This window comes from Galeopterus variegatus, unplaced genomic scaffold (genome assembly GCF_000696425.1).
Source record: "Galeopterus variegatus unplaced genomic scaffold, G_variegatus-3.0.2 Scaffold203, whole genome shotgun sequence".
In the NCBI taxonomy this organism is placed as follows: Eukaryota; Metazoa; Chordata; class Mammalia; order Dermoptera; family Cynocephalidae; genus Galeopterus; species Galeopterus variegatus.
Genome location: NW_007726314.1, coordinates 80,113 through 92,527, shown reverse-complemented (window position 1 = coordinate 92,527; position 12,415 = coordinate 80,113). Strand labels below are relative to the sequence as shown.

Below are 12,415 nucleotides of genomic sequence, written 5' to 3'. Positions count from 1 at the left end.
CCTTGACACTTTAGGGTCTCGCTGGCCCTGCGGGACCCCAGGGACCTTCTGGCCTGAAGGTGAGTATATGCGTGTGGGAGTACCTGGATGGGAGGAGGAGGAGGCTCTTTTGAGCCATGTCCACACCCAGGGCAGCATCTGCCAACTTCTTGGGATGTCATTCCCTGCAGTGAGTCTGAGCCCCAGGAACCCCCTCTATGTAGGCTCTGCTCATGTGTTCTATGGGTCCTTTGTAGGGAGAGCCTGGAGAGACAGGACCCCCAGGACGGGTGAGTGGCTCAGCTCATGGATTAGGGGCATCAGGAGACAACCAGGTGGGGTTGGCACTGCCTCGAACTTTTTCTTTCTCCAGGGTCTACCTGGACCTACTGGAGCTGTGGGACTTCCTGGGCCCCCTGGCCCTTCAGGCCTTGTGGTGAGTGAGTCCCTGTGGCCTCTTCAGGGACACCTTTTTCCTGTCCTTAGGTCTCATGTTCTTCCATGTCCTCCTTTGTCCCTTGCCCCATGTCACCCTCACATTTGACTTATTCCCCATCAGGGTCCGCAGGGGTCACCAGGTTTGCCCGGACAAGTGGTGAGTCCTAGGGGTCAGGGGTTGGGCTCCCGGGGTCAGGGCTCAGCAAGCAGGTCCCTGACAGAGCTTCTCCCTCTCAGGGGGAGACAGGAAAGCCAGGAGCCCCAGGTCGTGATGGTGCCAATGGAAAAGAAGGAGAAAGAGGAGGCCCTGGTGTGCCAGTATGTATTCTGGGGGGGCTTGCTGGGGGCTCTGTGCCCAGTGTGTGCCTGGACTATAGGAGTGGGGCAGCAGTGGCCGGGGGTGGAGAGGCACTGAGTTCCTCACGCTTCTCTGCCATAGGGGTCACCAGGTCTGCCTGGCCCTGCTGGACCCAAAGGAGAACCTGGACCCATGGGGGCCCCTGGACAGGTGATCTTTGACCCTGACCTCCACACCCTGCACTAACTCCTCTGCCTCATCCCCATGCCTTACTTTCCCAATCCCATTGGGATGGCAGGGTGGGGGCAGGGAGGAGGAGGAAGCCAGACCACTCACTAGGCTTTCCCCACAGGCTATGGTTGGGCCCCCTGGAGCAAAGGGAGAGAAGGTGAGTGTGTGGGAGGCCTGGGAGGAGAGGCCAAATGGTGGGGGCCAAGGAATTCCACTGACACCTCTCCCTCATCAGGGAGCCCCTGGAGGCCTTGCTGGAGACCTGGTGGGTGAGCCGGTGAGTGTGGAATTTCTGACAGGTGACCCATAATTTGTGCACTCTCTTGACCCTCAACTTTTATAATATGCCCCACATTTGACCCCTGGCCTCATGACTCCTTCCTTGAGTCTCATCTGTCTGTGACTGATGCCCGTGTTGCCTCCTGACCTTTGTCTCTCCAGGGAGCCAAAGGTGACCGAGGACTGCCAGGGCCACGGGGCGAGAAGGTGAGGTGGGCCTGGCCCCTGGGCCTGAGCATTGGGCAGAGAGAGGAAAGGCCAGGTGGCCAGACCCTGTCACCACCTCTATCTGTGCAGGGTGAAGCGGGCCGTGCAGGGGAGCCTGGAGACCCCGGGGAAGATGTGAGTCTGGGGTCTGGGCAAGTTCAAACCAGGCTGGTGTGTGATTGTGGACATAGGGACCATTCTTGGGCCTGTGCGCGTCTGAATCACTGAATCTGGCTGCATGTTCCAGCATTCAGGAGCCTGCTCCTTGGAGCGCATCGGGGGCACATGCTCTTGGCTTCCAAGGGCTTGGGGGTGCCATCTTAGTTTCCGTGTGCCTGTCCTTGGTTATCTGTTCTTCACTTTGTCTGAGCACGTGTGTGTGTGCCCTGTCTGACCTCCCAGGTCTCAGGACACATTTGAGTTTTGGTGGTCCTCTCCTTGGTTATGTGTTTATAATCCTCCCCCCCGCCCCCGTCTGTCTGAGTTCATGTCTGTGGGCACATCTAAGCTCCCCGACAACGGGCGGACATATCCTGGCATTCCTGTGAGAGCTCCCATGTATCCACGCTCACATCTGTGGTCTTGAATGTCTGTGCTCATGTGTGAGCTCCATGTGCCTGTGGTCATGCCTGAATTCCACCTATCTGTGGTCACATCTGGGCTTCCCTCTGTTTGTGCCTTCACAAATCCGTAGTCATGTCTGAGCTCTCAGAGCCAATCCTTGGTCACACGTCTGAGTTCCCATGTGTTTGTGACCACAGCTAAGCTCCCCAGGGAATATTTTTGGGCCATATCTAAGCTTTATGTTCATGTTTCTACCCTCTCAGATGCTGTTTGCTTTTTTTAGGGTCAGAAAGGGGCTCCAGGACTCAAAGGTCAAAAGGTACATGTACCTGGAAGGGTCCCTGCTGGGGGTCATGGTCCTGAGACTCCCTGAGCCTGATCTGACCCTTCTTTCTCTCAAAGGGTGACCCAGGAGTCGGGGTCCAGGGTCCCCCTGGGCCAGCTGGCCCTGTAGGCATGAAGGTAAGCCAATGCTGCATCACTAGTGGTGGGGGCAGCAGGCAGGATGACCGGTGGAGGTGGGAGGAAGAGGGAATCTGGGGCTAGTCCTAAGAAGGGGTCCCGCAGTGACCACTCCTCCATTTGCTCTCTATTTCAGGGAGACCTGGGCCCCTCCGGCCTCCCCGGTGCGCCTGGTATTGTTGGGTTCCCTGGTCAGACAGGCCCTCGAGGAGAGATGGGTCAGCCGGGTCCCAGCGGAGAACGGGTGAGGGGCTTCAAGACCTCTGAATCCGGTGGTGGGTGAGGAGGAAGGGCACCCGGGCTCTGCCTTGGGGGCTCCCAGTCTTGGGGGGCAGAGGGGGAAGATGGATCCCAAGTCACTCTCTGCCTCCCTTGCCCTATTTTTCGGGTAGGGTCTGGCAGGCCCTCCAGGGAGAGAAGGAGCCCCAGGCCCCTTGGGGCCACCTGGACCACCAGGGTCAGTGGTAAGTAGAAGTACCCAGTTTCCTGTGCGTTTGATTCCCTTTGTGTTGGTGTCTGTCCACGTTGAGGACTAATGATGGGGATGATACCACACTAGGGGGCTGGGTGTGTGGGGGGTGCTTTGAGAGCCACAGGACTCTCACCTTACTCTGACCTACAGGGAGCATCTGGGGCCTCTGGACTCAAGGGAGACAAGGTAAATGGGACAAATGCTGCTGGCTCTCTCCTGTGCCTGTCACCCCTTCCAACCTCCACTGACCTCCCATGACCCTCTGTCTCCCACTGATTCCCCTCATTTATCCCCGATGTCCTCTTGATCTCCAGGGAGACCCTGGAGTGGGGCTGCCCGGGTCCCGAGGCGAGCGTGGGGAGCCAGGTGTCCGGGTACGTATGTCCTGCTCCATGGCCAGCGCCCACTGCCGGGGAGCCACATCAGGGCTCCCCTCATCACAGCTCTTGCCTCTGATTTCCAAACTCTGAGTCAATTAACCTAATGTCACCGTCCAGGGTGAAGATGGCCGCCCGGGCCAGGAGGGACCGCGAGGACTTATGGTGGGTCCGCTTGGAGAAGCACCAGTGGTGTGACTTTTGTCCTCTGTGCCTTTGGGACACTGTGGTCCTCCCCAGCCCTCTGGTCCTCCTTGTCTACTCTCTTGACCTCTTTTTCTGGTCCTCTCTGGTTCCCTACTCCCCCGGCTCCCCCTTGGTCCCTCACTGCCCCCACGTTCCTTTAGCTCTGTCATCTTTTCTCCCACAGGGGCCCCCGGGCAGCCGGGGAGAGCGTGGGGAAAAGGTAAGAATGTGGAGAAAAGGTCACTGGGGTGAGTGGGGGTGGAGATGGATCTGTAATTCAAGACTGGGGGCTCCCCAGTTTGGGTGAACTCACACTCTTCTGCCCAATAGGGTGACATTGGAACTGCAGGGCTAAAGGGTGATAAGGTGAGTGTGGGATTGGGGGAGGGCAGGGGTAGGGGACTAGGGTGCTCCACTCTTCTGACTGCTCCCTGCCCCCTCAGGGTGACTCAGCCATAATTGTGGGGCCTCCAGGGCCACAGGGTGCCAAGGGAGACATGGTGAGTGGGTGTGGTTCCTAGGCAGACTGGGTCTCCCTTGGGTGTGGGAAGGGTTCCTGTGGGGCTGGCCTAGGGGATCTAAGAGCTCAAACTCCCAGAGGGTGATGGACCTCCAACCTCTGACCCAGGGTGAACGAGGGCCTCGGGGCATAGATGGTGACAAAGGACCTCGAGGAGACATTGGAAACCCTGGCGACAAGGTACAGGGAAGAGGGTGGCGTACTCTATGTGGGTCCAGTGGACCGTGGGGGTTCCGTAGAGGATCTGCGAGGGCCGGAGAGGAGAGCAGGAGGGGGACTTTCTGGAGGTTGGGGGGTTCTGTAGTTTGTAAAGACTGTAGCATGGCTGAGAGGATAGGAGCTCTAGGGAAGGTTGAAGGGCCTCGATGTGAGGTCAGGAGGGGAGCTCTGTGGACTTCAGCTCTATGAGGGGCCCCATGGTGACAGGAAGGGGTTCCTTGGGTGTTAGGGGTGCCCCAGATGGGATTAGGGGCCCAGTGGTATAAGGGAGGGGCAAGAGTCTGGGCGTCCTGAGGTGAGAAATGAGCCACTCCTGGGCCATAGCCCCAGCTCTCCCTGCTATGGCGTGGGCCAGAAGAGATGGGCCACTGGGATGGTCGGTGGGAATGACACTGAGGAGCTCTGCCCAGCTGGTGGGTTCCAGTCATACTCCAAGCCCCAGCCTGGTCTGGTCCTGATTGTGTTCCTCTCCTGGTCACTCCCACAGGGCACCAAGGGAGAGCCTGGTGACAAGGGCTCGGTCGGGTATCCGGGAACACGTGGACTCACGGGACCCAAGGCAAGCCCTGCTATGGGCACAGGTCCAGAGCCTCTCGCATCACACACACCTTTCTCCAGGTGTCCCTGAGTGTTGGGGGGTTTCTGGCTCCCTCACTGTTGGCCATGTGTGTTCACATGGGATCCGTGTGAGCCTGGGCCCTGCATGTCTGAGTGGCTGCACACGCAGTAGGTAGGCCAGCATACGGGACAATCACACTGAATGCTCCCCCCAACCTGTGTTTCCCACAGGGTGAGCCTGGTGCTGCAGGGATACCTGGTGACCCGGTAAGATGCCTGTGCTCCCACAGGAACCCCCCTATCCCCACAGGACCCCCATCCCCGTGATGGTCCTGCCCATGTATAGCTTCAACTTATAGTGACCAGTGCTCTCATGGTGTCCTCATGTTGCCCAGAGGCTCCCACCTCCACGGTAACTCTCTATGATGGTAACTCCCTATGATGGCCCATGGTGACTCTCGCCCCATGGCAAACCCTGCCCTTCCAGTGCTCTGGCCTGCAGTGGTGCCTCTCACCTCATGGTGTTCCCTGCCTACTATTCAGGGTGATGCCCTTTGATCCCTCACTGACCTCCCCTGACCTCACATTGACCCCTCTCCCCACTAGGGATCCCCAGGAAAGGATGGAGCACCTGGTATCCGAGGAGACAAAGGAGATGCTGGTTTCATGGGCCCCCGGGGCCTCAAGGTAGGAAGTAGATGGGTTTTTTTTCCAGTCAGGAAGGCCTGATGTTGGATGGTGAGGAGCATGGGGTCAGATGTTGGGGTATCCAGGACTGAATGTGAAGTTGGAAGTTGGAGTGTCTGAGGCCAGTTTGCAAAGTTGGTTTCTGGGTCAAGGGGTCAGGTGTCTGGAAGTTGCTTTTTCATCTGCTTTTCTCCCCCAGGGAGAACGGGGGATGAAGGGAGCCTGTGGCCTTGATGGAGAGAAGGGAGACAAGGTACAGAGGTGATGGGGGTGTGGGGACTACGGGCCAGGGGCCTAAGGCTGACCCCTCTACCTGATGTCTGCAGGGAGAAGCTGGTCTCCCCGGCCGCCCTGGGCTATCCGGACGCAAAGGAGAGATGGCGAGTATGGGGCACACCCAGAATGAGGAGGGGACGGGTGGGCCAAGGCCAAGCTTATGTCTTCTTTTCTCCAGGGGGAGCCTGGTGTGCCGGGCCAGTCGGGGGCCCCTGGCAAGGAGGGCCTGATTGGTCCCAAGGTACAGGATCTCTTGACAATGGGCATGATCGGGGGTCAGGATGGGGCAGGGAACATCAGGGTAGGGTCGTGGTGGTTTAGAGTCAAGGAAGGTGCGGAATGTTGGGACATTGGGGGATGGAATGAGGCTGGTATTGAAGTGTCAGGGTGGGTTGGGGGTCACAGGGGAGAGTTAGGATGAAAGGATGGGAGGTAGGGCAGTGGGGTTACAGTGGGATTGGCGCCATGGGGATCATGGCCGGTAGGATCACAGGTGCTCGGGTCATGGAAGTTTGTGGGCATTGGGGCGGGGGCTTGTGGGAGTTCAGGGGTGTTCAGGAGCTGAGGGAGGTCAGGGCAGAGGATCTCTCATACTTCTTCTATTCCTAGGGTGACCGAGGCTTTGATGGGCAGACAGGACCCAAGGGTGACCAGGGCGAGAAAGGGGAGCGGGTAAGTCGAGTCAAAGTTATGGTGAATTAAGGAGAGTATGCTCTTTGGGAGTGGAGCCATCTTTGGGGGATCTGATCACTGACCCTGTCCTATCTCTCTCCAGGGGCCCCCGGGAATTGGGGGCTTCCCAGGTCCCAGGGGCAATGATGGCTCAAGTGGTCCTCCAGGGCCACCTGGGAGTGTTGGCCCCAAAGGCCCTGAAGGACTTCAGGGCCAGAAGGTAAGGAGCCCCAACTCTGACTCCTGACCCCTGAACCTCCCTACTCTTCCAACTTTGCTTACTTCTGACCCTGCAACCCATCCCCCAATCTCCCTGCCCAACCTCTGAAGCTGTGGTCACAACTTGCCTGGCTTGTGACCCCCATTGCCTCTGATCCTGCTCACTTGGTTCTTGTTTCTGACAGGGTGAGCGAGGTCCCCCTGGAGAGAGAGTGGTGGGTGCCCCTGGAGCCCCTGGGACCCCCGGCGAGAGAGGGGAACAAGTAAGTGGGGATTCCTGGGCTTGGGATAAGAGATTGGGGTGACCTCTGGAGTCTCTGAGACCGGAGGTCACAGCCTTGTCTCATCCGTTGCACATAGGGGCGGCCAGGGCCTCCTGGCCCCCGTGGTGAGAAGGGAGAAGCTGCCCTGACAGTGAGTGTGGGCTGGGGAAGTGGGGGGTGGGACCTTGCCTCCTGCACCCAACACCCTAACCCCCTGGGCCCTGGGCCCTGGGCCCCTGAAGTGATGCTATCCCTTCATGATCCCTGCATTATGTGCTCTTTGTCCTTTCTGTGGGTTCTTCATGGTCCTTGTGGTCTTGTGCTCCCAGGAGGATGACATTCGGGGCTTTGTGCGTCAGGAGATGAGTCAGCATTGCGGTGAGTAGGGCCCAGCCTGGAACCTCCTGGGTCCCATCTCCCCTCTACCCGAGCACCTCTAGGCAGCTCCCCAGAACTTATGGGGGCAAGCGGTCAAGGAGATGGGTGGAGATGGGTGGATACACAGGACACGCATGCTGCAGGACATACATGCTGACAGCACTTTCCCCAGTGGATGCCCAGCATGGCCATGTGTGGAGGGGATGAAGGTGGGAGCAGGGCTGGTCCTACAGGGTCTGACAGGGACCCAGGGGGGGCTGTGATGACCCCGAGGGGCATCAGAATGAAGTGCTGTCTCTTCCCATCTCTCTGTGTCTGCAACTGATTTCCTGCTATCTCCATGTCTGCCTGTTTCTGTCTATCTCTGTCTGTCCCTCTGTCTCTTGCCCTTTGTCGGCCTGTTCCCAACTTCTGTCCTCTCCTTTGTTTATTCTCCTCTGCCTTTCTTCCTCTCTCTCTCCTCTCTGTCTACCTCCCACCTTCTCTCTCCTGCTGTTTTCTCCGTATATCTCTACCCCACTGTGTGTGTGTGTCTCTCTCCATCTTCCCTTCTTTCTCTGTCTGTGTCTTGCTGTCTCTGTCATTGTCTCTCTCTGCCCCTCTGTCCCCTCCAGCCTGCCAAGGCCAGTTTATTGCATCTGGATCACGTGAGTAGTTTTCTGTTCCCAGAACTTTCTTTACCCTGGGCCCTGCCCTTCCTATCACCTGGGTCCTCTCAGCAGGGGGTTGGCTGGGGTGGCTGCTCATGATGACCCCAGGGCCCTGTGCCCCCTGCTTTTTGCTCCAGGACCCCTCCCTAGTTATGCTGCAGACACCGCTGGCCCCCAGCTCCACCCCGTGCCTGTGCTCCGGGTCTCTCACATAGAGGAGGAAGGTGAGGACAGCTGACACATGGGGCGTGTGTGTGAAGCATGGACACATGCATGGGTGCTCGTGAATGCACGGCACATGCCACGTATATAATACCACATGCAGGGCTCATGTATGAACACTCGGTGCACACACGGGGAGATCGGTGCTGCCCGCCCCGTGCCAGGGCCAGCAGCCACCCTGCTCACAGCACTGCCCACTCTGCCTGCAGGCCGGGTGCCCCCTGAGGACGACGAGTTCTCTGAATACTCTGAGTATTCCGTGGAGGAGTACCAGGATCCTGAGGCTCCTCGGGATAGTGGTGGTGAGAATGGGGCGCTGGGCCCAGAGCGATTCGGGTAGTGGCAGGCAGAGCTGATCCCTGTTGACCTCTCGCTGACCCCTAGTTCCTCTCTGATTCCCGCCACTACTGCTGACCTGACCACCATTGGCCCCAGACCCCTGTTCCCTGCCACTGGATGAGGGCTCCTGTACTGCTTATACCCTGCGCTGGTACCATCGGGTTGTGCCAGGCAGCATGGAGGCCTGTCACCCCTTTGTCTATGGTGGCTGCGGAGGGAACGCCAACCGTTTTGGGACCCGTGAGGCCTGTGAACGCCGCTGCCCACCCCGGGTGGTCCAGAGCCAGGGAACAGGTATGGCCTACTCCCTACCCACACAGGTGACTGGGTACTGAGCCTGTCCAGATCGGGTCCTGGGTGAGAAGTCCTTGGGTCAGGGTCCTAGATCAAAGGCGGGGGGACCTGGGAAAGACCCTCAGACCAGAGAACTAAGTACAGAACCCCAGCTGTGGAGCTGTGATCCCACTCCATGTTCCCTCCTTTAAAGACCTAAGTATGGATCCCTCTCTGAGGTCAGAACCCCCTTCCTGCAGTGGCCTCAGCTCACTCCGCATGGGTGCCTTTGCTGTGTCTCTCTGTGGCTTACATGTTGGGTAAGAAGGGCAGAGGGCTGATGCCAGTTTCCAACCTGTCCCCCCACCGCAGGTGCTGCCCAGAGCTGAGGCCCATATGATGAGCTGAAGTTCAGCGTTCCCTGGAGGAGTCGGGGTCTCACCAGAACCCTGCCGTCCCTCCCCTTGGTGCTAGAGGCCCGTGTGCACATGAGTGTGTGTGTGTGTGTCCGTTATTTCAGTGACTTGGTCCCGTGGGTCTAGTCTTCCCCCCTGTGGACAAACCCCCATTGTGGCTCCTGCCTGCCCGGCAGATGACTCACAATGGGGGGTGGCTGTGGGCAGTGAGCGGATGTGACTGGCGTCTGACCCGCCCTTTGACCCAAGCCTGTGATGACATGGTGCTGATTCTGGGGGCATTAAAGCTGCTGTTGTAAAAGGCTCCTGTTGTGACTATTTGGGATATGGGGTGTCGGTGGTAGGTTTTCCCTGGGAGATCAGGACTATCCCATCTGAGTACAGAGTCCTTCTGCCCAGCCCTGGTCACTGTCCTGTGATCCTTAGTCCCCAATGAATCCCCAGAAAGGAGCAGATAGCGTGTGTCCTCACTGCCCCCCAGGAGGGGATGAGTCATAGGTGGGGGCTGCCTCATGCCAGGAAACATGCCCAGCTCCCACCCCAGGGGACTAAGGAAGATAAATGGGCCCTGAAGTGGGGTAGAGGGTCAGACCACAGGACAGCATTGCCAGCCCCAGGCAGCCACGGCAGCCCCAACTTACCCCCAGAGGAGGCTGGTAGCGGTAAGACTGGAGTCGGGTTGGGATGGGAGGGTCTTAGGAGTTGAGCGGACCTGGGGTTTGGGTTAGTGGAGGTTTCTGGGCCTGGGGCCTCTGGGGTCTCTGGCTGCTTCTCTGCCTCCAGGACCCCCCACTCCTGCTCTTCTCTTTCCTGGATCAGCTACAAGCTCTCTTGCATAGCACCTCAGCCTCTCCTTTGTCCTATGTTTCTGTCTCTGAATCTTTGTTTCTATCATGCTGCCTATCTCTGGACAGTGTCTATCTCTTTCTGTCTCTGTCTTCTAGACTCCCTCTGTTTTGCTCTACCTCCACCTTGTTCATCTTTTTCCTCTCCCCCCTCTCTCCCCTCCTACCTGTCTCTCATCTCTCTCTGTCTCTCTTTGTCACTTGGTTTCTTTGTCTCTTTACCTTTGTCTTTCTCATTCTCTTCCTCCGTCTTTGTAGCTCGCTGGCCTTCTTCTCTGTCTGGCCGTGTCTTGATTTTCTCTGTCTCGTTCTGGCTCTCTTCTTGTTTCTTCCCCTGTCTCTGTCTCTATCCCAGCCTGGACCCTCTAATCTCTCTTGGTCTCTCCCTCTGTTTCTCTGCTCTTGCCATCTGTTTCTTGGCCATGAAGCGTAGTTGACCAGAGCCCTTGTTCTGAGCCTGTTTTCTCCTCACAGCCTGACCACATGATGACCAGGTGGGCTCTGCTGGTGCTGATGGTCCTGATGTTGGGCAGGGTCCTGGTTGTCCCGGCAACCCCTGTCCCAGCCTTCCGGCTCCTCCCTCAGACCTCTCCCCAGACCACTCCCTGCCCTGTGGCCTTGGAGAGCTCCTCAGCTACCACCACGGGCCCCTCAGCTGCCTGGGGCTACCCCAGCCCCGGCCCCCACCTTGGCCCGCGCATCACCCTCTCGCTGGATGTCCCCATCGGCCTCCTGCAGATCTTACTGGAGCAGGCCCGGACCAAGGCTGCCAGGGAGCAGGCCGCTGCCAACGCCCGCATCCTGGCGCATGTTGGCCGCCGCTGAGCCTGAGGGGAGGGGGTCACAATGATGGAGCCACCCTGGACAGGAAGACCTGGATGGCAGCAGAAGAGTTGGACAGTACTACATCTGGACAGAGTGCATCTGGACATCACCATATGGGGCCACTGCCATGTGGTGTCATATCACATCTGAGTAACCAACAGAGTCACGGTGTGTCTGGACAGCCTGGACGCTGCTATGTCAGGTCACTGCCATGTGAAGTCTTGCCATGCCTGTGTGCTCCACAGACTTACAATATGTCTGACAACTTGGACACTATCATGTAGGTCACTTAGTAGAAGAGCTTTGCCATGTCTGGGTGCCCCACAGTCACAGAGCAACTGGACACTGCCACATGTGGTCACCATCATGTTACTTTCAGTAACCTCAACACAGGAGCCCAGCACTGCATCTGAGACCAGTCCATCTAAGGCCCACAGGTCTGCAACCAGCCCCCTCCTGCCCCCAGTAGGTCCCCACACAGGGAAGTGCTGGGTGAGGGTCGCGTGCATGTTTTGTGCTCCATGAGGCAGCACCTATGCCAGATGGATGGATGGAGCTATCATTGGCATGTCCGGGCACAGGTGGCTGCACATGGAAAGTCTATGGCTGTGGCCGCCTTTCCTTGGGAGTGTGTGTACACGTATGTGGCTGGATCTCTGTGCACTGCCTGTTACAAGTGCCTGACAGCTGAGTGTGTGTGTGAGCAAGGCGAGGGCATGTGAGGGGGCCGGGAGGAGTGGATGCTTGTCCCCCAAGCCTGCATGAAGCATGCACAACACAGCCAGGCACTGACCTGCCCACACCCCTCCGTGCCCAGCTTCAGCTCTTGGACACATATAGCTCAGGGGAGATGGGGCTCAGTCTGCTGGGGCCCCAACCCAACTCTACCCCTTCCTCACTGAATTGTCCTGAGCAAAAGTGTTCACCTTTCTGAGCCTGTTTCCTCATCTTTTAAGCAGTGATGCCACCAAGCTTCTTGTGAGCATTGAATGACATAGTATACAAGAAGTTTCTGGCATGCAGGAGGTGCTCAATAAATGTAAAGTGATTAAAGAATGGGAGGGACGAGAATCATATAATCACATACACCCAGGCCCTGACACATGAGGGCTGAGTCATACCTGGCTTCTCTGCCCTTTCATCCACCCTCCACCCCCACCACCCTCCTTTTAACTGATCTGGTCCCTTGGTTTGGAAGGAGTAGGTTTTACCTTATTTCACACCCCAACTCCATTGCTGGGCTGGAGATGGGACTGACTTTCTGGGCAGCTTGGACAGGCTTGCCTGCGATGGGGCAGGCACTCTGGGCAGTGTAGACCACTTCAGCTGGAGATAGGGCAGGCACTGGCAGTGTGGGCAGCTTGCTGGAGAGAGAGTGGCTGCCTGCAGGGGGTGGGGGCACTGCCGGTGACCTCACAATTGTAAGCAGCCCTGGGGGGCGGGCCTAGGGCGGGCTGGAGAGGCGGGGCTGTAGGGCAAGCGCTGCTCTCTCTCAGAACTGGCAAGGGCGGGGTTACACCACTGGGGAGCTGCAGGGGGCGGTGGCTCTGGCCAGTTCGG

At 58.1% G+C, this 12,415-nt stretch overlaps 2 protein-coding genes across 2 annotated transcripts in view; both read left to right on the top strand.

Moving 5' to 3' along the window:
- The window catches only part of COL7A1 (collagen, type VII, alpha 1), a 32,857-nt gene extending 23,368 nt beyond the window's left edge, over positions 1–9,489 (top strand). The window contains exons 82-118 of the mRNA XM_008565735.1: positions 15–59; positions 237–269; positions 353–415; positions 539–574; positions 655–735; positions 857–925; positions 1,068–1,103; positions 1,182–1,223; positions 1,388–1,432; positions 1,523–1,567; positions 2,280–2,315; positions 2,399–2,458; positions 2,595–2,702; positions 2,851–2,922; positions 3,081–3,116; positions 3,245–3,304; positions 3,428–3,472; positions 3,678–3,713; positions 3,824–3,859; positions 3,937–3,993; positions 4,122–4,193; positions 4,720–4,791; positions 5,022–5,057; positions 5,397–5,477; positions 5,677–5,730; positions 5,804–5,857; positions 5,932–5,994; positions 6,363–6,425; positions 6,529–6,645; positions 6,830–6,907; positions 7,005–7,058; positions 7,237–7,285; positions 7,900–7,932; positions 8,073–8,159; positions 8,367–8,459; positions 8,593–8,790; positions 9,142–9,489. Coding sequence (XP_008563957.1) covers positions 15–59; positions 237–269; positions 353–415; positions 539–574; positions 655–735; positions 857–925; positions 1,068–1,103; positions 1,182–1,223; positions 1,388–1,432; positions 1,523–1,567; positions 2,280–2,315; positions 2,399–2,458; positions 2,595–2,702; positions 2,851–2,922; positions 3,081–3,116; positions 3,245–3,304; positions 3,428–3,472; positions 3,678–3,713; positions 3,824–3,859; positions 3,937–3,993; positions 4,122–4,193; positions 4,720–4,791; positions 5,022–5,057; positions 5,397–5,477; positions 5,677–5,730; positions 5,804–5,857; positions 5,932–5,994; positions 6,363–6,425; positions 6,529–6,645; positions 6,830–6,907; positions 7,005–7,058; positions 7,237–7,285; positions 7,900–7,932; positions 8,073–8,159; positions 8,367–8,459; positions 8,593–8,790; positions 9,142–9,158 — 2,262 coding nt within the window. The 3' untranslated portion in view covers positions 9,159–9,489. The remainder of the gene's footprint in view (positions 1–14; positions 60–236; positions 270–352; positions 416–538; positions 575–654; positions 736–856; positions 926–1,067; positions 1,104–1,181; positions 1,224–1,387; positions 1,433–1,522; positions 1,568–2,279; positions 2,316–2,398; positions 2,459–2,594; positions 2,703–2,850; positions 2,923–3,080; positions 3,117–3,244; positions 3,305–3,427; positions 3,473–3,677; positions 3,714–3,823; positions 3,860–3,936; positions 3,994–4,121; positions 4,194–4,719; positions 4,792–5,021; positions 5,058–5,396; positions 5,478–5,676; positions 5,731–5,803; positions 5,858–5,931; positions 5,995–6,362; positions 6,426–6,528; positions 6,646–6,829; positions 6,908–7,004; positions 7,059–7,236; positions 7,286–7,899; positions 7,933–8,072; positions 8,160–8,366; positions 8,460–8,592; positions 8,791–9,141) is intronic.
- Positions 9,490–10,513: 1,024 nt separating this feature from the next.
- Positions 10,514–10,855, top strand: UCN2 (urocortin 2). Its single transcript, XM_008565734.1, has one exon. It carries the CDS (start codon positions 10,514–10,516, stop codon positions 10,853–10,855), a length of 342 nt encoding a protein of 113 aa, XP_008563956.1.
- Positions 10,856–12,415: the final 1,560 nt, after the last annotated feature.

Bases quoted from the DNA above. Each gene is read 5' to 3' on its own strand.
- UCN2 (XM_008565734.1), top strand. From the start codon at position 10,514: ATGATGACCAGGTGGGCTCTGCTGGTGCTGATGGTCCTGATGTTGGGC.